General features: G+C 41.6%; 2 protein-coding genes across 4 annotated transcripts; one reads left to right on the top strand and one right to left on the bottom strand.

The window, feature by feature from the left end:
- Positions 1–72: 72 nt before the first annotated feature.
- On the bottom strand, positions 73–8,572 carry aadacl4 (arylacetamide deacetylase-like 4). Of its 3 annotated transcripts, XM_051414645.1 has the most exons (6): positions 8,468–8,572; positions 8,125–8,318; positions 2,705–2,829; positions 2,044–2,269; positions 1,263–1,326; positions 73–1,152 (listed from the first exon to the last, which is right to left on the bottom strand). In XM_051414645.1, the coding sequence occupies exons 3-6, from the start codon at positions 2,786–2,788 to the stop codon at positions 369–371; spliced, it is 1,158 nt and encodes a 385-aa protein (XP_051270605.1). In that variant the 5' UTR covers positions 2,789–2,829; positions 8,125–8,318; positions 8,468–8,572; the 3' UTR covers positions 73–368. The 3 variants fall into 3 exon arrangements, with proteins under 3 accessions (XP_051270605.1, XP_051270604.1, XP_051270603.1); XM_051414644.1 differs by lacking the exons at positions 8,125–8,318; positions 8,468–8,572 and adding an exon at positions 2,939–4,781; XM_051414643.1 differs by lacking the exons at positions 8,125–8,318; positions 8,468–8,572 and having other exon boundaries at positions 2,705–2,932.
- dhrs3b (dehydrogenase/reductase (SDR family) member 3b) lies at positions 5,578–13,387 on the top strand. The gene is made up of 6 exons (XM_051414651.1): positions 5,578–6,231; positions 10,388–10,531; positions 10,847–10,966; positions 11,422–11,660; positions 12,670–12,795; positions 12,903–13,387. The coding sequence occupies exons 1-6, from the start codon at positions 6,037–6,039 to the stop codon at positions 12,985–12,987; spliced, it is 909 nt and encodes a 302-aa protein (XP_051270611.1). The 5' UTR covers positions 5,578–6,036; the 3' UTR covers positions 12,988–13,387.
- The last annotated feature ends 12,294 nt before the right edge of the window (positions 13,388–25,681 follow it).

The raw sequence follows: 25,681 nt of genomic DNA, 5'->3' as shown, positions 1-25,681 counted from the left end.
GCAAACACTGAAAGGGAAGGCAAGCAGAGTATCCTGGAAGCAAATGGGAGATGTCTTACATCTGTGTTAAAAGGAAATACATTCCTTAAGGCTAGGGCATGACATTTACCTTTTGGCAGTATTCTCTATATTGTTAAAACGGTGCCAGAAACTGTTTATACACTTTGTGTCCTCAGGCTACTGTTCATTTTTGGAATAAAACAGGTTTTGTGTATAGATTTGTGTGGGTTTTTTGTCTTCTGTGAACACTATACTTTTAATGAAGAAGAAAACTCTGCCACTGGAGACCAGTTTTTTTTTTTTTTATTAAAATGTAAAACAAGATGGAAAGTAGAATAAAGTACATGACATGGTCCTATTTATGATCTTTACAGTGTTTTAATATAGTCAACAACACTATCCACAACCTGCACTGCAGAAGGAAATGTGAGCCAACCCTGGTTAAAAAAGTTAACCATGCCATGAAAACCTTTCGTTACATGTTGCCAGGTGACATCCTTTTCCAAGTCCAGCAGTCGTTTCCTGTAAAGAATCCCATCATCCCTCAGGACATCATACTCACAGGTGAGGATGAAGGTGGGCGGGGTTTTCTTAATGATGGCATCATCTGCCAGTAGGGGTGAGACCTCAGGTTCCAAACCAGCCTTGATTGTGTGATACACCTCTGCATCATATTCTGGGGTTGGGTGCTCAAAGGTACCCCGTACGAGGCACTCAGGAGGTAAGTTGGAAGGGGAGAGCCACTCCTCATAGCATGGCTTGAGCTCAGTGGGGACATGGTTGCCTTCCAACACATCTTGGCACACAGACATGTCCCCACTGAGATACTGTAGGAAGTAGAATGCCATCCGGCCACGAAACAATATGGGCACAGCATGATTTTGCTGGTATGAGGGCAGGTTGAAATCTGCCATCTGCAGGGCTGGGTAGATGAGGACCTGAGCGCAGGGGGACGGCAGATGTCCGTCCTCTCTCCTCGCCAGCCTTTGGCATAGTGCTGCTGCCAGGTTAGCCCCAGTGCTGTCTCCTCCGACTGCCACTCTGCAAGAGTCCACGCTGAACTCTGCCTCAGCCACAGACAGGAAGTGACACGTCGCTGTCTCACAATCGTCCAGCTGGGCAGGGTACCTGTGCTCAGGGGCTAATCGGTACCTAAGAGGGGTGAGAGGGAAGATGGAAGGACAATATGGTGAATTCTGGCTCTTTGGTAAACAAAATACGTTTTTGGATATTTACGTGCATTGGGGGAGAAGTTTAAGTACCCAACAGAAACCACAGTGGTATCCGACTCCTTGGCAATGTGCCGACAGACTTCATCAACAGAATCTGTTCAGGATTAGAGGACATCACAGTTAGCAAGCAATATGTTATGGTCTTTTATTTAAAAAAATACTACAGACAGAACATGCCAATTTCTGTTTCTCTATCTACGCTCATCTTTTTTGTGTATTCAGGCAGCACATCATATAAAAATGTATTATATTCAATAAACATTAATTAAGATCAAGAGAAATAGTGCTATATGTAAGTACATTTTTTGCACTGAAGTATTTATATATATGTCAACTTTATTCTACTCCACCGGGTCTCAGAGGAAAATATTGTATTTTTTCCTTGTTGCTTGGTAAGTTATTAGTTACTGGCGTCTTTGCAGATACTTAACATTAAAAAATATGAGAATCTTAAAAAATTGATTTGTTAATTTGTTGATGAATTGTTAAAGATCAAACTGCCCAACAGTAATCTGACTTAAATCGGGACACAATAAAAGATTAAAATACAATAATAATAATAATAATAATGATAATGCTAATATTAATACAAAAAAACACCAAAATTCAAACACAGGAGAGGATTTTGCCGTTACCCACAAAAGTGATTTATAGAGGATCTAAAGGAGAGGAGAAAGTTGAGTTTCACTTAAGTCAAACTCAACTTTTTATCTCTTCACAAATAGTTACCTATAATAGTTCTGAATGCACATTGGTAATTCTTTTTGGCATTTCTATTATTACTTAAGTAAATGATCTGAACTTTGTATACCTATACTGCCCAACACCCATCCTCCTCCATGGAAATACACAAGTCCTCTTCTCAAGCCATCACACACAGTGGTGGGTTCGTAGACTCGCACTGGCACTTCAGAAAACGTCAGGTCCTTCACTCGCAGGCCTGCAGGAACTGGATTTAATCGTGTCAGAAAACGGGCCACAAACCATCGGATAAAGCTGACCTGATGACAAATACCCAGACGATGTAGAATCCGGCCCTTGTAGGAGAGGAACCACAGATTTACCACAAGTTGGAGACAATATTAAAAACAAACAAAAAAGGTTATTGATGGGTAAAGTCAAACTGAAAGTTATTCTGTCTGAGAAACCATATTTACTATGACAACATCAAAGAGGGGAGAACACATGACCTTGCCTTTTATGCACCTTTGTTAGACTTGATTTCTTATCTTAAATTTCTCTGATCTAAGCTTTATCAGTTGCTAGAGGACAAAGAAAGGACAGCCATCTTTGACAAGGGCCTAAAAGAGTAGAGTTGATTTTTTTTTTCTTGCACAAGCAGAGGCAGTTTTCGTTACACTGAGGAATAAGTTAATTTCATAATAAAAAAGTAAATCATAACAGATAGAATAACATGAAGGAAACATATAATACTAAGCCTAAACAATTCCATTGATGTTGTAGATACTCACCACAATTGCTATGCCAACAAACAAGCCATGAACCATGTGCAGTTTCCCACTATTTGCAACCCCATGAGGAATGTCTGAATTCATCAGCTCAGAGTACACAAGTCCAATTACCAGAAGGAGGAAGGCTGCAACAAGAGCAGCAAAGCCAATTATTAAAATTGCCGAGCCGATGTCCATGGTGTTGTTGGTCTGCTCTGCTAAAGGTAAGTCATTAGGAGTTAATGTTTTATCTACCTGCTTTCAGCCTCTCTCCACCCCTCCCACATCAGACTGCAATGCATTCTCACCTTGGTTTCACCCAATGACACGTTTGGCTGCCTGTTGCCTAGGAAAAAATAATTATATTCTTCAACATATTTTATGGCTGTGTAGACAAAGTAATTACATGTTTCCCAAAGAAACATAGTTGTTTCACTATGGAATATTGCATTTATGTTACTGGAGTATTTGTTTAATTACTCATACACTTCCATAGTACCCATTCCAGTCCCTAGCAGTATTTTCACATACATCTGAAGGTTACTATGTTTTTTTTCCTGTTTTTCTTTCATGCCACTGTTATTGAGGAAAGCGCTGCTGCTTACAGCTGAACTCGGCATAGACTGGCATTTTCACTGTCTGGTGTCTAAGGGAAGAAAATGCTCAGAGACGCTCCCCAGTGAAGCCTGGCTGAGAACACCCTTATCTGAACTTTCACTGCCGATCTGTAGATGGCAGTGATAGCATGAGTATAAATAAACAGAGCACTGAAATATACACTATTTACATTTTTTGCATTCTGCATGCAGCCTGAACCCATTTGCCACTCGCTCTAATGTATATCTTTACACTATTTTCTTGTTTTTGATAAACCACTAGCTTCTATTCAATTTGACTTCAGCTGAGAACTTGGGTATAGGCATCCAATGAAACTTCACTTTGGGTTCACATTTAGTAAATCTCAGATATTTCCAAAATAAAGACAGCATCTGGAGTCGTGTTGTCTTGGGTTTTTAGCAGCCCCCGAGAGCCTCTCTGCCTTCCCTAAGTAGCTGAGCCCAGCACAAAGCAACCATTGTGAGGCTGCTCTTTAAACCCATCCCAGTTGCTGAAAAAGCCCTGCATTCAGCGATACCCAGTAAAAATCACAGTGCCAGGGCCAAAAATCACAGACTGGAATCTTGTCTGAGGCCCATGAATTCATAGGATTTGTTTAGAAGGTATTCATGCAGTTTTCTGTTTGTCACCCTGCCAAGCTTCTGGGACTGGGCTGACCTATTTCCCAAATTGCACTGTCACACACAGAAAGATATAGTCTGCTTCATATTGTTACCACAACAAATAGGGCTCAAACAACTGATGTGGTTTTGCACATAGGAGACCATTGCAAATGCAGGACATACTGTGTACCATCAAATGAAAAAAAAAACATCTTCACTCAGTAGAATATAAACCCTACCATGTTTATAAAACTGAAAACAATTTTTGCTGTCATTTATTATGTGAGCTTTTGATACAGCAAATAGACTTGACATTTGAATGTATCATGTGACTAGACATTTCCAGGTTTGTCAGCATCAGAATATCCAGGCTGGAAAAAGCAGAGACTAGTTATTGGCTCAAGGACACATTAGCATCACCAGATGTACTTGTCATTATGAAATATGAACCCAGATTGCCCAATGTAATGGTAATTATTTCAGTTATTTTCCAGTTCTTGTATGTTTTGAAATTGATTTTTTGTGGTCTGTCTATATTATACTTAGATCACTTATTAGCAGCGGTGGAAGTACATTTACTTATGTACTGTACTTAAGTACAAAGTTGAGGTACTTTACTTAAGTATTTTCTTTTAATGCAACTTTGTATAGTAGCCAATATTGTACTTTTTACTCGTCTATACCTTTCTGACAACTTTAGTGGGTAGTTACTTTTCAGATTACATTTTTCCATACCCTTCCTGTCCTATGAAAACCATGTATCTCTAAGTTTGGTAACGCATTGTCACAGTGCTGGAAACAAAGCTATTTTTTCTGAGTTCATGAGAACTACAGGTTCTCACAGGACAGTGATGCTACAAACTTACAGTATGATGATGTTATAGGATATAATGCATTACAGTAGATTGAAATATCCAACAGTACAAATTAGCACAACCTTAAACATTTCAAGCAATAAAAGGTAAAATACACATTCATGCAACAGCAAAGACATTATAGAGTAAAACACAGAATGGGACCATTTTTCTGCAAAATAAGTAGTTTTACTTTTATACTTTAAGGAGATTTTTGCTGATAATGTATGTGGAACTTTTCTTAGTACTTTGCATGAGTAAATGCTCTGAAGACTTCTGCCACCATTGCTTATTTGGGGGGGTTAGTGTTATGGTTGCGATTGTCAGGTTTCTCAGTTCCCTGTTTGTTTAGTGCTAGCTGTTTTTGTGTGTTGCTTATTTGTTTGACTTAATTAATGGTGGGGGTAGCTGGGCTCTCAGTCATTTTTCTGAAGCCCTTGACCAAACACCCCCATCTGACACTCTTATATAGGTAATAGTTTGGTTGTTGATTTTGCTTTGACTAATCTGTCAGTGAAACATGTGATTGCGACAGCATTGTTATTCTGTAAATTATGCAACGAGGTTAAGTTCGAGTCAATTAAATTACAATACAGTTAAACTTTCCCAAACAAGATTGGGCACCCACCTGGGACGCAGTGGGGCGACCACTGGGGGGCCCCGGTCCACAGATTGAGAACCACCGCTGTAGACACATGAAGGGGGTGGGGGAAGAGGCAAGTACGCAACCACTCAGGACAGACGGGCACTGGAGCAAAATATTCATCCTCACTTAACATGTCAATCAGGATTAATGCCCTTACAAACCTCGCCTTTAGGTTCATCCAGCTCCTTTCACTAGTGGAAGTACCGAAGCCAGGGCAGAGGCGGTAATATATAAGGCAGGACAGGACAGGACAGGAACACAACACCAAAGCCCAGCGGTTTCAGTAGCGCACGGAGCGTCGCCTGGACTTGTGTTCCACGTCTCTGCGTCTCTAGCAGTGGCTGACAGGCGTAATGACCAATCACTCACACATTTGAGTGCGTGATGCATGTCGACTAACATGTCAGAGCTCCTTGAAGTCACATAGTTCTGCTTTTTATATATAAATATATTTTCTCCGCCAGTGGATTACTTATGCAGCAGTGTCTGAGGCTGCAGATGATATTGTTTGCATGCGGATAAAGTTGCAAGGAGCTCACGAGTCGTTGTTTCGGCACCGTTGAAGGATATCAGTGGTTGCACGTAAACTTGCAGCGTAAACATTTATACTTGAGCCCGTGAGCACCGCGAGAGATGGAGCTGAAAAGCGCGTGTCGTATGTTTCTTTTCCCGGTTCAGATGCTCTATTTTATAGTCAGAGCAAGTTTGTTCTCGCTGTTGCCAAGCAGAAGGAAGGATCTGACCAAGGAGGTGGTATTGATCACCGGTGGGGGACGAGGCATCGGGCGTCACCTGGCCAAAGAGTTTGCCAAGCAGGGGGCCAGAAAGGTAATTTCATTTTAACTACTGGCAACTTGTTGCACCCACATTGCTCCTTCCTAATAAATACACCAGCTAACTACTGGAGTGATTTTGTAAGCAAGGTTTAGTTTGTTTTAAAACCAGCAGTAGTAATTGGGCAGCATGAATGCCCCCCCACCCCACACTTCTCCCCTCCTGCCGGTACCCCGGTCCGGTCCACCCTGACCCAAGTGTCTTGTTGTTCCACTGTTCTAAGAAAGCAGGGATCATAACCTCTAAGTAGCCTAGCTGGTCCAAAGAGACTGGAGACACTGCCCTCAATTTTGGTTCAAGTATTGCACAACAGCTTGGGTCAACCAGAGGGCAGGTCTAGACAGCCTTTATGGCTGATTGATGTGATTAAGTGCAGTACTGGGCTGACATTCATTCTGCTAAGGTCTGGGGTGATCCTGCTATGACTGACATGTCCAGAAAGTGTATAATCCAAAGATTTAGGCTGTGATAAAGGCATTGACTCTCTGTATGTGTGTGGAGTGTGTTGGTGTGTATTTTGGGGTTGGGGGGGTATATGTGCACACAGCCTCACTGAAACAGCTTCAAAGCCATTTACATAATAACTGTGCTTCTATTACCCTATTATAGTGTCTTGCCATTTTTTTGAGCGGTCTTTGCACTGTTGTAAAATCTGCCAACATATAACAGAACAACAAAAGGCTACATAATGCTTTTAATAAAAGCCAGATTAGGTTTTGTTTTCAAGCATATGAGGACATGAGAGCCTTTTATGGAGTGTATGAAAAACTAAATGAACCCAACAAAAAGAGATGGGGGTAAAATATATTACATGATCTTGGTTAAGTCCACCACTGGAAGGGTGACTATTCTAACCTGTTACAGTAACTGAAATGCAGTGTAGTAAGGGTGACAGATTTTTATGAGGTAATAGGTCAAAATAAGTCAAGAATAGAGTCACTTTTACTATGAGACTGAAGTTATGATTGATTAGTATTTTTCCAATCTGGATGTGATTTTAAAGTTATGGGGATCCAAAAAATCACAGATTTTTTGCTGAGTCAGACTAAGGCTTTCGATGTCATGTTTGCAAACCCTGAAATTGCAAATCAATATTCTCATCTTGAAATCAGTAAAAGTAACTCATCCAGTCTTGCCAATTTCAGACAAGCACCGCAACCATCAAAACCATGCACCCTCTCATCTCTCCCCACCCTCACCATCCCTCACCCCCCTAACAAGCAGCCGTCACTTGGGCCTGAAATGCTCCAGTGGCTACATAGACAGTTCCTCATCATGCAGGTCAGGCTCTGTTCCCATCATCCATTCCAGCTATAGTTTGTCTTCCAATCCAGTGGGTGAACATTACACAGCTGAGTGCCTGATGAGCCACTGGTGTCCCTTTAGCAGTAATGTGTTAATACAGAGGAGCTCTATTTTTGATCACCTCTGATGGGAGTCATCATTACACATGAAAGAAAATGGTGGTAGTTTCCCTGGTAGAAAGCGGTGAGCAGGCCAGCTGAAAGCTATGGGTTGTAATTTTCTGTACACGTGTGGCACGGGCTAATCTTGGATGCTATCTTAAGCCACAGTTTTAGTAGCTTGAAAACATTGCTAAAAGCTCAATGAAACACTAACTGCCTCTTTCCGTCTTTCAATGTCATCTCCTTGGGGAAAGAGCAAGAAGAAACCAGTGGGCTTTAAAAGCTTTACTTTGCAGCTGCACAACAAAGGATGTCACCATGCTTTTCAGCACCCCGTTGTTGGGTATTATCAAGGTGTGAAGGCTTTGAAAACAACACCTGTGGTAATGTGTATGACAATTGCTCCCTGCCTAAAGAGACGCTAAAAGGAAATAGGACGGTAATTATGAATAGGGCTAACCTTTTACGAACTCACGCTCACCCCAGTTTGAGCCCCTTTGTGATTGGCATCCGGAATTTCCTCTTCCCTCTCCCCAGCTTTGGTGTTTTCACGGTGTGAGGAAGACTAACTACAGCGTTGATGAAAGAATCCAGCGAGATGGAGAGCCGGGGACTCAGGAGGGGAGCCAGGTCTTCTTGTGTGTTGTTAGGGGGGAACCGTTGCAGAACGAAGCTCTGAAACAATAAACCAGACCAAACTATTTTCAAAAACGGCATCCAAGTTCAGAGCACTGTGAGAGGTCTTTCAGAACATTCCCAGTAAATAGTTGACAACTTAAAACAGCATATTTCTTCAAAGCTCCTTTCAAAGTATTTTTCAGTACCATGACAACAAATCTAGAAGAAAGTGTTTGCAGAAAGCGTCGATTTTTATGTGGTTGTTAACATCACATAAAGAGATTGCTGCAAGGCACTGACAACAGGTTTGTGTGGGTGTGCGTGTGTGTTGTGCTGGAGGCGGGAAGCACACCGCTCCCAGCTGGGTATTGCCCTGCAACTGACCTTGCTGTCTCCGCAGTAATTAGACAGCGGCAGGCGACTGCCTCCTGAACTCCTGCTGCCCCCTCTGTGTGCCGCCTCTCTGCTGGCCCATACAATGGGTGTGAAAAGGAGGGTTCATACCCACCCATACATTCAGTTCGGAGAGATAGAGTGTCACTGTAATTCAGCTCGAGCTGCTGGGGACACGGAGACGTACACCACAGCCTGTACTGAGTTGCATCTTCGCTCTCTGTCAAGGTCTTGTGTCAAGCTTTGCAACGTTAATTTCTTAATCAGAGAGCTTTTACTTACAGCACGTGTTGACATTAAGTCTTGTTCGGTGTGTATAGCTGGAACAATCACTGTTTTATCACAGATAGGGAATAAGGTTTTTGCAAGGTCAATTAAAACCTGTTTTCTTACTGTTTCAATCCAGATAGCAATTTGGCCAATGCTTGTTTGTTCTGAGGGTCCTGTGTGTTGTGACGGGTGATAAACCTAATGAATTAAATAACATTTTAACAGGAGAGCACAGTTTGAGTGCTGACTTTTAATGAGAGCTGTCAGCTTTGTTTGTAAGGCTCAAATCCCATTAAAAGCTTTCAGTTATTTATCAAGACTTGTCTGCCTTCACTGATTACTTAAATGGGCTTGCAAATGAAGCAAACAAAAAACCCAATCAAAAGCAACTCAAACAAGGGCTGTTCACAGAGGGAGCCAAACCCTTATTGCTTTCGATGAAAGAAGAAAAAAAGAACACATTCCAAACATCTTTGAGCTTTACATTGTCAGTGTTTGTGTGTTTGATTCGCCTCTGACACTATTGCTATCAGTAATTTGGTGATTTTTAAGGTTGTGTCTGTGCAAATTAACACACTGTCATTGCCAGTATGTTATGTTTGGCTCCAGATAAATGCTGAGTAAATTTTAAAAGATTGGCAGCGACTGAAAGTGTCCTGTTACTGCAGGATGACAGGTTCAATACGTGCAAAAGACGATGTGTGATCATCTATAGTAATGGAAGCCTCGCAAGTGGCATGAGACACACACTCTTTTGTGTGTGTATGTGTACACACACGCAGTGTTTCTGTCTCTCACATACACAAGATCACTTTCCAGTAGACTTTTTGCTCAAATATTAACCTTGGTCACGGGCGACTGGCCAAATCCCACACTGGCGTCCTCAGCACTTCACACACGCACTGTTTTCAGACTCCCTGACCAGAAATGACGGGGCTCATCTGCCCAACAGGCCGTGTAATCTCTTTGAGAATTTGTGTTTGAGAGATGAGGAGGACTCACCCCCTGATTTCATTACCTTTCCCTGACCCCAAAGACTGACAGATCTAATTGCCCAATCACTAGTCCCCCACCTCCATCCAACCCCATGTTCCCTGCTCAAATGACCGGCCTTCATTTAGTCTCCGGGTGGATGAAGAGACAGTTCATTCACACAGCAACCCCCAAGCCTTTAATCTTGCTCGAAAACTATTTGTTGGAGTGAAAATGGCCTCTCTGTTCTCTGAATGAAAAGAACATTGCAGCTCAAAGATCTCCACAGTTACACCAGGTCTCATTGCCAGAAAAATTGCGCAAAACATACGTAATGTTTTGTTGATGGCTGACTGTAAAAACAACCCTTTTTGTTCCATTTATAAGCAACAGTTCACTTGACTTGCTTCTGATCTCAGCACAGTTTCAATGATGAACATTCCCTATTTGTTTCTAACCTTACAATTTTTTTAAAATATTTTTTTTGCTAGGTGATCTTGTGGGGCCGAACAGAGAAGTGCCTCAAAGAAACAGCTGAAGAGATCTCTCTCTCAGGAACAGAGTGCCATTACTTCCTGTGCGATGTGGCCAATCGGGAGGAAGTTTACAAGCAAGCCAAGGTGGTTAGAGAAAAGGTACAAAGCTTAATATTTACAAAAATATTTCTATTTGCACAAAAAGAAATATAATTTGCACATAGTGAAACATTTCGTAAAATAGTTCTCTGTGATGCCTCTCTGTCTCCTATGTATGTATATTGGCTCTGAGCTGCTCTCTCTCCCATCTGGTGTATAGATTACACTTCATCTGAAATATCTGAATAAGAGCAGGGACTATTGCTGACAGCTCTGGTGCAGCTCAACTGTATCATCTCATGAAGGCAGACAGAAAACACATAAGATCTTTGACAATCTTCTTTTTTTTCTTCTTTTTGTGCTTTTTAATCTCAGGTTGGAGATGTTACAATATTAGTGAACAATGCAGCTGTAGTCCACGGCAAAAGCCTGATGGACAGTGATGACGACGCCCTTCTGAAATCCCAACACATCAACACCATGGGACAGTTCTGGGTAAGACTTGCAGAAATTAAAGCAGAGACAGTTCGCATGCAGAAGAAGGGGAATTCCTCCTACTAGATTATCCTTATCATTTTCATATTTTGATTATAGCATGGCAGTATTTATAGTAGGCACCCCAGACTTGTCAATCATGACTGCTATTATGGCAGGTTAAGTAGGGTATTTCCAAATCGCCTCTCAGGCTCTGAAACTTTAGAGGGGTTTTGAAAACTCATGGCATTCTTATTTTGAATGGAGATCAAAAGACTATGTCATATGCAGACAGAAATGCAATTATCAACTAAATGGAAATAGAAATTTAATCTGTGGTTACACTGTGGGTCTGTTTCTCTTGCCTGTTCTTCTTTTGACTCTACTCAATATATTTCACCTTGTATTTCCACGCTTCCTTCCATCATGTCGTTATTCTCCCCCTTCATTCACCCATTTTTCTTTCCTCGTCCCAGACTACAAAGGCCTTCCTGCCTCGCATGCTGGAGCTGCAGCACGGCCATGTAGTATGCATAAACTCTATCCTGTCCCAGTCTGCCATCCCTGGGGCCATAGACTACTGCACCTCCAAGGCATCATCGCTGGCCTTCATGGAGAGTCTGACGCTAGGCCTGCTGGACTGTCCTGGGGTTGGCTGTACCACCGTTCTTCCCTTCCACACCAACACGGAGATGTTCCAGGGCATGAGAGTCAGGTACTTAAAGATGTTATGCATAAGTGCATTATTTTTTACTTTTAGCCATATTAGCAGTGTGGTTCTAAGGAAGTGGATGTGGTTCTCAGGTCAGTCCACCTCTAACATAAACTAATTGAACAACTATTGAATGGATTTCCATTTTTAAGTACATTCCTGGTCCCCACGGGATGAATCATACTGAATGTAAGGACCCCTTGGCCTTTCCTCGAGAACCACAACATTTGTAGTTCAGAGTAAAATATCATGTGGAGTGCTTTGATCTTACACTATACATAATATATATATATATATATATAATGTATATCCCCTGATCTTTTCTCTGTAATGAACTACTACCTAGTAGATCTTAATAAATCAAAGTTGCACGTGCTTGGAATCTTGGAAGTGTGAGTTTATGACTCTGCGCAACCCTCTGGCCTCTTTAGTCATCTAGCAGTGAAGTTGCAGATTGCAACCATCTGAATACAGCTCAGCCTTTCAATTTCGTAGGAGAAACTATGGTGGCCGCGAAAAGAAGGCTTCTGTTGAAGATGACTTGCTCCCTTTGTAGATTGTTTTAGGTTTATATTATATGCTAAAAAATATTATATTCCATTTCTGATAATAGATCCTCCTAAATGTTACACACTGGACCTTTGACACACAGTTAAAAAATAGTGCTACTTCATTCACCTAAAAAAAGGAATTTGCACACACTCATTAAGCAAATCATTGATTTTCGGTCTGTCTGCCCCCTAGTGGCTGTCTTGATGCCTTTGTAGATGACACTGAACCTTGCTGCTTTAAACTTCTGATACTGTGTAATACTAGCATCTATGATACAGAATGTTCTTGTACAGGTGTATGAGTACACCCAACCTTTCACATTGCTGTGTAAAGCAGACAATGTTTGCATTGTAATTTCATATCACTTGTTATGAGCAATGGACACACCTTGAAAATGCAGTCTTCCTTTTATCAGAATGATCATCATTTTATCTCAAAACTACTGTTTTTTCTTTTGTAGGTTTCCCCAGCTCTTCCCTCCTCTCAAACCTGAGGTAGTTGCTCAGAGGACTGTGGATGCAGTCAGAGCTGACAAGGCCTTCCTCTACCTGCCCTGGACTATGCATGCGCTTGTCATTCTAAAAAGGTAAATCCTATTTGATTTTGTTTTTTTGGGGGGGCAGTTGTCTCCTTTCCATCACCATAATTGTTTCATGTGCAACATTCTTTCTTTTGTGTTTTTGCTTTTTTTAGCTTCATGCCACAAGTTGCACTTGAAGAAATCCACAGATTTTCTGGGAGTTATACCTGCATGAACACGTTCAAAGGAAGGACATGAACCTGGATTGCGCACGATGTGAGAGCGACCTCAATAGCTCTGAGATGTAATGAAGGAAATATGGACCTTAAGACATCTGGAAATGGAGGAGGCCCTATGATAGTGTGAAGAGAAACACTTAGGGGACATGCAAGGTGGTTACTTCTACAGGTAGAATTAATTGATAAACTGCAGGATACACCGTGGTCCCATTTGTATGTATGTGTGTGCGCATGTGTATATTATGGAGAACTGAATGCCATTCTCACTTTGAACAGAAGCCATGCATAGGTCTGTACCAGTAGTTATTTTGGAAGTTTTTGTGACACTTGTTTTAGTCTGTTTTTACACGTCTTTTTTTATTCTCCTTTAAATGTTTCTTTGAATCAAAACAAGATAATAAAATGGAGTTTTAGAGACACACCGTGTTTCTTTGTGCATGATGAAAATAGAAAAAGTGAGCACTTGGGGGGGGTACACATTGTTTTGTGTCTGGATTTTGACTCCCATGGCAGTGTGATAACACCTTTGATTTATTCCAAGCATGAGATCAGTGACTGTGACAGATGATGTTGTCAAAACATAAAACACATGCTTGGGGGGGAATGTGTATTATTGTTTGTTCTCTCCTGTCAGAAATTGGTGCAGGGGGATGGTGTAATTCTCCATAAATATAATGAACTCAAAACAAGTCGGTCAGGACCTCCTCATCACACGTGCAGAGAGGTCTAAACCACATTGAGTGAACATGGACAGGCAGAGACTGACAGAGGCCTAAATTATGAGCTAAAAGTAAACTTGTGAAAAAGTAAACTATTTTATTGCCTGTTATGAAGATGACAATATATCAAATTTGGTTTTGTTAGCTTGGCACATTATCATATAATCTTACAATGTCTGCAACTGCTACACGTTTGTGGCAGTAGTTCATATAAATGTGATTTGCATTAGTGAAACCCCAGAGGCTAATATTCCAGGAAAAAATTGTGACAGTATGGAGCCTCTTTCACTTTATTGCATATGAATGTGAATATGTTTCAAAGCTTTAGAGGAAAATAGAGGAAGGGAGCAGTAGAAACTAGAATGGATGAGATTCATCAATGCCAGTGCCAGAGTCTCACAATTCCCCCTTGACTGAGGATATTATTAAAGAACAAGAATGAGCATACAACATGTTTAAAATAGGGAACAGCTGTATTACCAAAGATTGTCCAAAACAACAACCCAGAACTAAAATTATACAGTAGCTGATGAACACCTTCAACCAAAGAGGAGAGACTGATATCTGATTTCATCTAATGTGAACTGAATGAAACCCTGTAACCGTAAGCAACAACTTAGTAAATTAAAATAGTTTTACATTTTGGGATATGCGCTTGCCCAGTGTTAGACGAGAATGTCAATACCACTCATACGTCTACAATAAATATGAAGCTACAGCCAGCAGCCCATTAGCCAAACTTAGCCGTGTGTTAAAAAAAAAAGCGTCCTACCTTTAGAGAGAGTGGTATTGATCTTCTCATCTAACTCTTGGCAAGATATGTTGGACTATTCCTTTAACTAAAACAGCACCATGCACACTTGACTGTGTCCATGGTGGGGATGTTAAGGGGAAACCTGAAGGCTGATGTCCCATGTTAAAATATCTTTCAACTCCATTCATATTTTAGTATAGACATAACGTTTCAGGTATGTTGACTGAAATTGTATTGATTTAAAATACATAAAGACATCAAACTTCAGAAGGTACAATGTTAATCATCCACTTCTGAGCCAAGAGCATTTTTACAGCTGTTTTGTTTATAGTTAGCACATAACCCTAAAACCTGTGGAAGGTACCTTCCACAGAGTTTCTGTGGCTCACACAGCTCACTGAGGCAAGTTAGACTTTTTGAAGGTCATTGCATTAATCAGTGTTGCTAAACTCAAACAGGTCTGTATCTTTTATACCCTAGCGTAGTGGTGCCTGTACTTTATTTTGGTGCCCTGCCAGTATTGAGTGTTTGTGCTTGTTTGTCAAGGACTATTTGAATTTAAATTCAAGTTTGTACAATCCCAGACAGACCTGAGACACCTAAGCAAAGTCAGTCAGCTATGCAGTGCATGAAGGTCAAATAAAGATGAGACCAACAGGGAGAACCAGACATAAATGGAATGTTCAGGTTATACTGCGCCACAAAAACACAAGCCCATTAGGAATCATGTGCTCCAATAAAATAACTAATAATGTTAAGGAGGGTTTGTGCTCTTTTTCACATCACAGATGGTAGACAGTGAATCAGAACTCATTAATGTTTAATGAGATGAGGCAAAAGTCTGACCACATTGAGGTTTATCACAATGAAAGAAGGGGCTGTGGTAAAAAGAAAAATACCGCACTCTGCACTTTTTTTAACCTCTTGTGAAGTCTGTGTTGGACTTTTTTTATTTTAACAATCTAAACCTCTATGATATCTAGACTGTACATGTTTGAATTTGGAAAATATAGAGATACAAGTCAGTAACAACTTTATGGCTGAACATTTTCTGTCATTTTAGTTGAAGGAAAACAGCTCATTCAGAGGAAACAATGCTATAATGTTACTGTTGTGTATAATATTGTAAGATGATTATCTGTCTATACTAGTCTCACTACTCTATTTTAAACTACATAAAATGGTAGTTAATGTTATTTGACCCAAAAAAGCATTTGCTTTCACGCATCAAACAGACATTTTAATAATGTATTGACTTGTCATAAGAACATACAAAGCACCTCATACTTTCATTCCTTCTGTTTGCTTACTGTGACGCACGGATTGTTCCTCCTGAGATTGTAACTTGTATATTTAGATCAGAGCAAAGAGCAATGTTCAGTGAAAATGCAACAGAGCGCAAATTTGTGCTTATCCGTGGGCCATGCTGTTTCCTTCCTTGCTGTGAGGTTAATCATGAAGCCAATGCGCTTACCATGGAAGAGAATATGTGCAGCATGACAATAAATGCTTATTCTCAGCTAAATATTGAAGCTTGTGAACACAGAACAACACTGATGAGACATAACTTATAACTGTCAACTTGAAAGACAAGTGAACTCTGTGGTCTTTGGGTTCTGAAAAACAAACACACACAGAGTGCATACACAGAGAACTTTAACCTTGCAGCCCAGGGAGTAATACTTCAACCCCTAGTAATAAACACATGAAGGGATATGGAGATCACAGATGCAGACATATAGAGAGACACCCCATATCTGAGCACAAGTCAAAGCAAGCACACACAACCAAAAGTGAACCCATGAGAGTGGCTGTAAAAGCTGGGATAGTGCCTGCCCTTTGGCTGCCAGACAAGGCTCATAAACATTCATTTGAATCCCAGCGAACCATAAATGCCCTCCTGTGCACTCACGATAGGGCCGCACATTGTGATCAGTAGGTGACCCACACTGGGTGGGGAGGGTTGACGGGCTGTGCAGAGAGTGAACCCGAGCCTCCTTCGAGGGCCTGTTTCTCATTCTCTGAGTGGGCTGTTGCGAAAGCAGAGAGAGAAGAAGCATGTTGGGATGGAACTAGGTCAGGGAGGCATGTAGTTCACGTATGCTGGAAGAGGAGGGCTAAAATGGTTGGAAATCTCATGGGGCAGGTTCAGAGCAAGGTTAGCCAAATACTGAATAAATCAAAGGGGGCTTGGAAAGCCTTTTCCCTGCAGAAGCGCTCAGCTTCAGGATGACTGACCAGGCGCAGGTGGAAGCAGAGGACTTAAAGTTTGGTCACACAGGGAGAAATCGGAGAGAGTGTAGCTGTCTCAGCTGTGACCACATTCCCAGGTGTCTCTGCTGGAAATTTCTGTTTTATTTAGGATTGTACTGTGGTCTTAAAACGTGTGATTAGAAGTCTACAAGCAATGTATTTTTTCTTTCTTTATGTGTGGTTCATTTGAAAAGATTGTGCAGTGAATTGAATCATCACCTCTGATACTGACCACAAATATGTTAATCTTAGGTGTTTATCAGTGCTCATTGCCCCTTACTGAACCTTTGTAATCCACACCCTAGAAGTTCCTAGAAGTTCTATACTTTGAAAGAGAGCAACAGCCCTGAGTGTATTTTTCCTATATGCTGTCCAAGCATTTGTAATCCCAACACAGGGGCTTGGAAAGTCGGCCTCCAATGATCCATTAAATATATTATAGGCGCCTGGATCTGGAGTCCATTTGGCTTGTTGTGCAGTGATGCTGAACGCATGTAAAAGCTCAGGCAGTGCAGGATTCTGCCGTTATTCACATCACATACACATACAGATCCTGTGACTCCCAGTTTCCTGGCAGACGGTTCACTGTGACTTTGAAGCTTAATATGTCTCTGCTGTATATGATAAATGTGTTTCCAAAACACTTCATATCCATTTTCACTTCACAGTTATTTGATACTTGCGAAATATTGAAAATATTTGTCGACTACTGTCCTTTAAAAACACCATCATTTCTGTCCATTTTTTGGAGCCAGTCACAATGTAGAATTTGTCACATTTGTACTAAAGCTCCAAATAAAAATCAACTTGCTTTGCGCTAACACAGTTAAGACAAGTGCTTTTAGAAGCTGGCTATGTGAACAATGGGCTATTACCTGTAATAAACCCTGTAAATCTGTGTGCTTTGTGTACCAGAAGACACTGCCTGAAGGGAATAGTTGAATGAGCCTGAAGCCAGGGGCAACAAAGAGGTAGTGGATTGGAGTTCAGCGAGGTGTTATTTGTTACAACGCCTTATCCGCTTTCTCAGAACAACGCTGTTAGCCCCCTCACCAGTTTGTTGCTGGGTTCATCCATCACAGGGTAGGTAGTATGATAAAAAGGCTCAGGCCTAACCCACAGCAAGGGGCCAGCCGTGACGCCTCAGTTGACCTGTCAGACTGTAAGAATTATTATACACTGTGGTGTTAAAGGTCAAAGGGAGCAGCAAGCTCAGAGGGTGTCAGTCCTCAAACACACACACACACACACACACACACACACACACAGACACACACACAGTAGATAAATGTGGGGAATTAGCTGCAATCCATTACTGAATGAGTAAACTGTATTACACATTAGACTATTAACATTAAGTATAAAATATAGGCTGCATGGGTGTCTCTGTCTGCAGGGACTATTTGATATTTTTGTCACATTCATACAGGTGGTTATAGGCAACAAATAAAAATAAGAAACCTGTCAGAGATGATTTTGAAACAAACAACTTTTTTCAGCTTGTTTAATGCTGCCATGAAATATTCAGTCACTTCATCCACTATTTAAAGAATGCTGCCTTTACAGGTAGATGCATCATACATATGCATGAGGTGGATGGGGCTGTAGTTCTACAACACAAGGTCAAACAGTTGGTAGTTGGGGCATAACTCTCCATAAATTCTATTCATCACTGGCTGCCAGCCATATCTACACAGTCCTTTCTCCACAGCGAGCAGAGAAGCACAGAGTATCTATATGGTGATCTTTGTGGGGAAAAGGTTTTGAAGCTACACAGAAAACTCTGTCTCTGCTATCTCCTGTTGTTCATTAAGGTTTCTTTCTGGAACATCATATCATGCCAACAGATATGATTAGGTACAACACAAGATCATAGCAACGAGGTGCATGGCACCACTGGAGAAGTGGCTCATTCGCAGTAATATGTTTTTACAAAATAATTATGATTTTGTTATGTTGTGATGTTGGCATGTCAGTTGGCAATTTTGAAATGAAAAGTGCCATGCATAATTTCTGCCTACCACAGATTTCAAAAGGAGAGAAGTCACAGTTCTGATCTTCCCGAACTCCCATATGACATAAAAAATCCCTCCAGGTCATTCACCTACATTGTGAAGCCAAGAGAGTTCTGTTTCACATGTGGTTTCCAGTGTTCTGCTTTTGAACACTGACAGTTAACAGGGAGAAAGTGGGAGGTAAGCGCTGAGGGACAAACAAAGCAAAGCAAAGCCTGCTTTTCACTGCGAGCAGAAGGCAAACACTCAAAGGGGAAGGGTGTGGGAGGGTGAAACACAGTTCACATTGCGCGGATGGGCTCAGGATATTTATAAAGCCCACTAGGCATCACGTCAGGAGATCTCTGCTGAAAAATGTTGTTCCCAGATGGACCGTCTCAGCCAGATTTATTTATTACAGAGCAGCTTCCTCATAGATTACGCAACAGTGTCGCAGCATGAGTGAACTCTGTGGCTTGGTGTCCGCTGCCAGCAGCCTGCCTTGCTCAAGGTGAATCAGATGTGGGTCAGATGGAGGGCACCGTCCTCTCAGTGCCCTCGTCTGAAATCCAGAGCTGATATCAAAAGGGTATACACCCTTTTCAACATGCCATTGCTCTCACCATGACAAAGGGAGACATGAGATGTGCAGGTCATAGACTCTTACTAAACCACAGACATGCTGATAAGACTGACAGGAATAAAAATAGATGAAATACCAAGCATATTTACATGTAAAATAGATGACAGTTAAGACACTCTTTAAGAGTTCTCTTGGCACAGAAGCTCTCGATCTATCACAGGGCTATAGTACACACAAAAAAAGCCTCCCAAGCCCGCAGCCTGCATACAAGTCACATGACCAGAGTTGGCGGCCTCTGTGAACTACACCTGAACTTAGCTAAATGGAAACAGACCAAACACATAGTTTGCGTCAGGATGAAAGCATCCCTCTGGAGAGCTGTTACTGAGGGTTTTGAGGAGAGGATGTGGGTTATCAAGCAGTGCAGGAGAGCTGAAAAGCACTTTTCTAAACGATTGAGTCAGCATGGGGCTTAGTTATATGTCTGAGCAAAAATCACACTCAAAACCCCTCAGATCTCAGGAGTACAATTCTCCCCTCATTCTTAGCTTTATTAAAGTGGAACATGCACCTTTGCCAGAGGTCTCAGACATATGGGTCCCTCATTATACTGGGTTTTTTTTTTATGTTATTCCATGAGCACAGCTTTCCTATCGACATCTTAGGATGACATCAATCAGAGGTGAGAGGAATAAAAAAGAATAGTATCTGCAAGTGACTGAAAAATCCAATCAGTGTGATCACATTTTGTGTGAATCCTCTCTGGGTGTATCTCCTAGAGCTGACTACTGAAAATGGAAGTTCTAGAAAAAAATATTTTAACACCGTTAAGTCTGAAACATATTTAACAAAAACATCCACACAAAATTCAGGTACAAGAGAGCATAGAGAGTGTGGGAGGCAAAAACACTGCAGCCATCCTCCCACGCATGACACACTATTGAACCTAAAGATGGGTGCGTGTGTTTATATTGCACTTGTACGTTGTCCAAGTGGTATGAAGTCAGAGAAAGCGGGAGAAATGAGCGATGGAGAGGGAGAGGAATAGCTAGTTTGTGTTTGTACCCTTCACACAGAAGCCAAGAAGAGTAATTGCCTGCTCAACACCTCTGAGGTGAAAGGTTGGCTGGGGATGCGGGGGGTGGTCGCACAGCCTGCAGTAATTAGCCTGCAAAAGGACAAATGAGTCTCCCACCAGATCGCTGTGAGCATGTCAGATTTGGACCACTGAAGACCTTACAAGATAATATAGTGGCCTCTTGGAGAACCTGATTACACGATAGGCTACTCTTGAAATGAGCATGGAAATACTTCGGGAAAAGAAATGCCACGCATGGCTTCGACTGTTATATCTGTTATTCAGAGTGCTTGTTTTGCATAAGAAGTCATCTAACTAATACAGACAAGCAGCCACTTTTTCAAGCAAGCTTCGAGTGACAAAGCAGTTTAAATAGGTTTAATGCTTTCTTAACTCGTTCCATAAAGCATAACTAATCTAGAGGGGGCATCTGGGGGTAATTTGGTTGGAAGAAGCAATTATACATAGAGTAATGTGCAACACAGCTGCCCTGAGACATGACTGGATTACTTTGGTACATTGTAAAGCATTTCATCAAAATGATGAAAACTACATAGCAACCTGTTTTCAATTGTCCCAAAGCCCCAAATAAAAGAGCTGCAATTTTGCACATTTTCTCACTTAGACAGTTCTACCGTACATGGCAAATATAGGCTGAAATGCACGTCTCCTCTTCGATTAGACTGGGTTTCATATAACAGAATGATCAGAACTATACGCCCCCTTTCCTGCCACTGCTCTGCTGCCGGGCTTGGATGAGCCAGACTGGACTGAGATTGAACTGAGCCGAGGAATTCCAACATCTGGCTTGTATCTACAGCTTACGGTCATTTGGATGCAGTTGATGGTTTCCAGTAGATCCACAAAGACTGAATTGTTCTGGGTTTGGGCCTTGTCTGCCTTGGACTCTGAGGGCGTGGTGCTCTGGCGCCTGACTGCCACAGCTGGGCCTGTCTGTCAAATCCTCATGTGACACACAAGACTGAGTTATCCCAAGCGTGAGAATTGGGAGAGAGATTGGGGTGGTCACCACAGGACTGGAGGGGCTTCAATGAAATTTGAGAACGTACTGTATGTAAGGCCTAAACCAACACGTTCATTTTATTAAAAAATACTATTTTGATGGGAAATTCCATTTTTCACAGCTTTTTACTACATTAGCAGAGGCATCTGAAATCTTTATGCAGAACTCTTTCAGCAACCAAGAGATGACAAACACTTGCCTCAGTCAGCTAAACCACACTCTGGTGCCTCTCCTCCCCCACCAAGGTCCCACACTACACTGCAAGTTTGACAATTGGGTTCAACACCAGGTCAAGCTCTGGGTTTGACAATGGGCCAACCAGTCTTCAATGGGAGTAAAGCAGACAGCTTTCCCACAAAGAGCTCAGTCACACAGAGGGGATTCTGGCTTAGTGGCCTCTCCTATTTAAACCACACTGACTGGAATTAAAGAAAATCTTTCTCACTGTGTTACAACGTTACTGGTGCTGTTGCTGGTGTTGTTGCTGGCTATGGACACTATCAGTTACCGTCTCAGTGGTTTGCACCAAGAGACGAGCCTTTTTTCGCTTTTCCTTCTGCATGTTTATTTTGCATACGTCACCTGTAGACAAACTTTGCTTGTACTGATATGAAAACAATATGTCACCGTGCATGTAGAGGCAGCATGTGAGACTCTTACTGTTTGCTCATCTGTGTGAATTCCCATTTATCCCAGGCTAAGAAGATTGATTATATTTTAAACATCCTGTATGTTTCGCAAGTGCATCTGCGTTTGTTTGTTGTTGCTTTTGATCTTGTCTTTGTGCATGCGTGTGTGATGATACACACAAGTTTTTCTGTATGCTGGTGTACGGCTGGCGAGCGCTGACTGAGGGACATGGATCTTGCACACTGAGTGTGTGAACTCTGGCTGAACCCCTGGGTGTACTGTTTCAGGCACGCTCTGACAACCTCGCCCCAATGACCCGGCTCGCGACTGCACAGTTCACAGGGAGGTCCTCTACTCACGCACAGTCACCCCCTCCTCCCACTCCCACCTCTCTCCCTCCCCTTCTCCCCTCATCCCCTCTCTGTTCCCCCTGCACCCTCCTTCACCTCTCTACTCTACCCTCCCTCTCCTCTCAACTTTTCTCAATCTCTCCCTTCATGCTGTGTTTTTTTCACAACCCCTCCTGTTTTCCCTTCTCTCTCTATTTCTATCACACTGTTGTCAACAAGACAGAAACTGTCTGCTGGCATCTCGGAGAGACAGGTCCTGCAGACCTGCCAATGAAGACAAACTGTCTTTAAATACCAGACACTAACATCCTTATCAGGCTTGTGGAATGAGTTCCTTTTGTTGATAACAAAATGTTCCTTTATTCAGAATTAGCAGTTTAAGGAAAACAAGATTAATTCAGGTGTGATTTTGAGAATTTAAAGAGAATAAAACATAATAAAAACCTTATGTATTTTATCATAGTTTTGACTGATTGAATTAAGGGGTCAAAATAGTAAATTTACTCTCTAAGCACAATTATGAAGTACTTTTGAGTGTTTCCATTTTACACTACTTTATTCTTCAATTCCACTACATATAAGTGGGAAAAATTGCACTTTCTGCTCCAGTACATTTATTCAATCACTATACTTTTCAGATTAAGACTTTACATACCAACCACAAAATTAAAGTACTGCCTACATGTCTATAATAATGACCCAATAATATAACACTGACAGGAATCACTTTTCACAATGAGTACTTTTACTTTCGATTTATTCTTCTTTTTTTCCCATTGCTCTCTGCCTGCCTGGTTTTTACTGCATCTCAGAAGTTTTGTTTTGTTTTTTCTTTTTTTCTTATTCTTATTATATATTAAATCCAATCTCCTTGTGCTGTGAATCACATACTGCAGTGGCAGCAAATACTTCCCCACTCTTGAGTAGAGAAGATGGACAGACATAATGCAATATTCAGAATATTGCAGTACTGGTATGAAAAGTTCCGTGAGCTATTTCTAACAAAGAAAGAAAAATGCCGGCTTGATGCATTATTAATCAGATGAGGTTTGATCACTGCATTACTATAAATAAGGTAATGTTTTCCTAATATCTTATCAACACAAATGTAAGAAAAATACTTCATTAGCCATTTGGAGTGAGTTGCAGTGGTTGTTATTCGTCTCCAAGCAAAGAAAAGATGTCTAGATGTTGACTTGATGTGCTCTGGATAACATTACAGTGTTTTTTCTTCTGTCAGTGAGTCATGGGCAATTTCAACATAGCCCTCAGTGATTTTGGTCATGTAGCCCAGGAAATATGATGATTCAGTGTGTATTTCAGTATTGTGCTGACCTATGACATATTATTCAAAGCTTGTAGTCAATAAAGGAAGTTTAGTACAGGGGAGTGAAAAGTGGTGATATATTATTAAAAATAGCTGTCAGTGAAAACAGACTAACTGTTTCTGTCAGTCCGACTCGTACGTCCTCGTGGCCACCTGATGTGATAGGCAATAAACAAACACTTCATAAATCTAGAAAGTATTCTGTCTCTATCAATGTGTGTCTTGTGCCGTGTCATAGGTCTTCAAACCTCTCATTGTTGATCACCCCACCAGTCATCTCATTAACTCCCTGCCAACCTCTCCCTAACCCCTGGTACAGGCTTTACTCTTGACATTATGGGAGGCACCACTTATCCACTCAAAGGACCCATGCTGTGCTGCCTGTGCAAACTGCCTGATTAGTTGGCCACCCCTGACTTGCTGTTTGGTCTGTGAGTGTCGAATGATAGATAGTCTCTCATTTGTCCTTTTCAAAAGCCTTTATAAGCTTCTGCTCCATCCATACGGTTAGCACATCCACCTGGTACTTGTGTTATTTGAAGTTCACTCATGAACAGTCATGAGGTCAAGAATGACTGAATGAGCAATAAAGACCTTTTCATGGTACATTTATGGAACTAGAAAAATAAACTTTCCATTTCTCTTTTGTTATTTGATTCACTCTCACTGTGTTTTCTCTGTGTGACCACACTGGCTCGTTTACAGATTGCAGAGCTGTTTCTGTGTCCAGTGAGAATAGTAACATGAGCCTTTACAAAGACACACAGGGAAGAGAGCTTTAAAAACAAACCTTCATCTGACTGTCAGGAAAATATTTATTGGTGAAGGTGGCCCTCCTCACCCTCCCACCCCCAGAATGACCTCCGTTTACCCAGGGCATGCCCTCGTTCCCCACACACCCCACAGAACTCCTGCTGGAAATGGGTTTGTGTTACAGGGCCCCTGGGGGGCTCGCAGCAGGGGCTGGAGGCCGTCAAGAGCAGGCCCCTTCAGCCATGGACAGCTCCTCCACTCTCGCAGAGTCAGCGAGGGAAAGACCTGAACTTGGAATGACCCCACCAAGCAAAGTCCCCGATGGGTTCATCCACAGGCCAAAGCTCCGGTTCCCCTCACCCCTAAATTTTCCTGCTCTTCTCTTTTTTTTTTTTTGGACCTGTTTTTCCAACTAGACCAATACATTTTCCAGAGAACCCCCCCCCCAGCCCTTCCTGCTTCCTGTCCTCCCTTCCTCCCCCTCCAATACCATCACCCCCCCCCAACACCCCCCCAACACCCCCGTCTCATACAGAGTCACCTAGTTAACTCTTCTTACTCCTCTCACAAAGAGTATAGGCCTTTCATGTTTATAGCCCCTTCAGATGCTTCCTCCTCTTTACACCTGCCATCCCAATGTGTTGGGAGTGTGGAGACTTTATTGTGCCATTATCATGTATGTATGTGTTTTTCTTCTGTGAGCTGCAAAGGAAGAAAATTTTGCTGACATGTTTATGTTTTATGCTTTATGATCCATTCATTAAATCACAATAATATATATATATAATATAAAAAGTGCCATAATTCAAAATGTGAAGTACATTTTTCTGACAATAATTATGTTATGTTATGGAGAGTTTGCAAACAGTCATGTATTTGCACATCTTACCACCACGAACCAACGTTAGCAATTAGTCATGTTTCTGGCCACCTAATGAGTGTTTCTTTTCACAAACTGCTGTGGCAGGGGTCAGCAACCTTTACTATGGAAAGAGCCATCTTTGACCAAAAAAACAAAAGCAAAATCTGTCTGGAGCCTCATTATGTTTCAGTATTATAATGCTAATTTCTTGCAGTATATCAAGCATACCGGTACACCACCAGCTTTGGTGGAAAAGCAAACTTTTCAATACCCTGTTTTCTTCTTTTTTTTCCTAGCTTTGGAGACTCAAGAGTAGTAGCCACTGCTATTGAGGTTCGACAGAATATAGAGGAAAAGGCATCAGGTCAGGACGTAACGTACGCCAA

Source organism: Dicentrarchus labrax, unplaced genomic scaffold (assembly GCF_905237075.1).
Source record: "Dicentrarchus labrax unplaced genomic scaffold, dlabrax2021, whole genome shotgun sequence".
NCBI classification, from domain to species: Eukaryota; Metazoa; Chordata; class Actinopteri; family Moronidae; genus Dicentrarchus; species Dicentrarchus labrax.
Note: the sequence above shows the minus strand (reverse complement) of the source record. Positions and strands in the feature narration are given on the sequence as shown.

What these genes read in the sequence shown, in the direction of transcription:
- aadacl4 (XM_051414643.1), bottom strand. Translation starts at nt 2,881, where the DNA reads ATGGACATCGGCTCGGCAATTTTAATAATTGGCTTTGCTGCTCTTGTT. An exon ending in TTGTTGGCATAGCAATTGTG is followed by an intron (nt 2,270 to 2,704) that starts GTGAGTATCTAC and finishes CTCTCCTACAAG; the next exon opens with GGCCGGATTCTACATCGTCT. An exon ending in ACCACTGTGGTTTCTGTTGG is followed by an intron (nt 1,153 to 1,262) that starts GTACTTAAACTT and finishes CACCCCTCTTAG; the next exon opens with GTACCGATTAGCCCCTGAGC.
- dhrs3b (XM_051414651.1), top strand. Translation starts at nt 6,037, where the DNA reads ATGGAGCTGAAAAGCGCGTGTCGTATGTTTCTTTTCCCGGTTCAGATG. An exon ending in CCAAGGTGGTTAGAGAAAAG is followed by an intron (nt 10,532 to 10,846) that starts GTACAAAGCTTA and finishes TTTTAATCTCAG; the next exon opens with GTTGGAGATGTTACAATATT. An exon ending in ACACCATGGGACAGTTCTGG is followed by an intron (nt 10,967 to 11,421) that starts GTAAGACTTGCA and finishes TCCTCGTCCCAG; the next exon opens with ACTACAAAGGCCTTCCTGCC.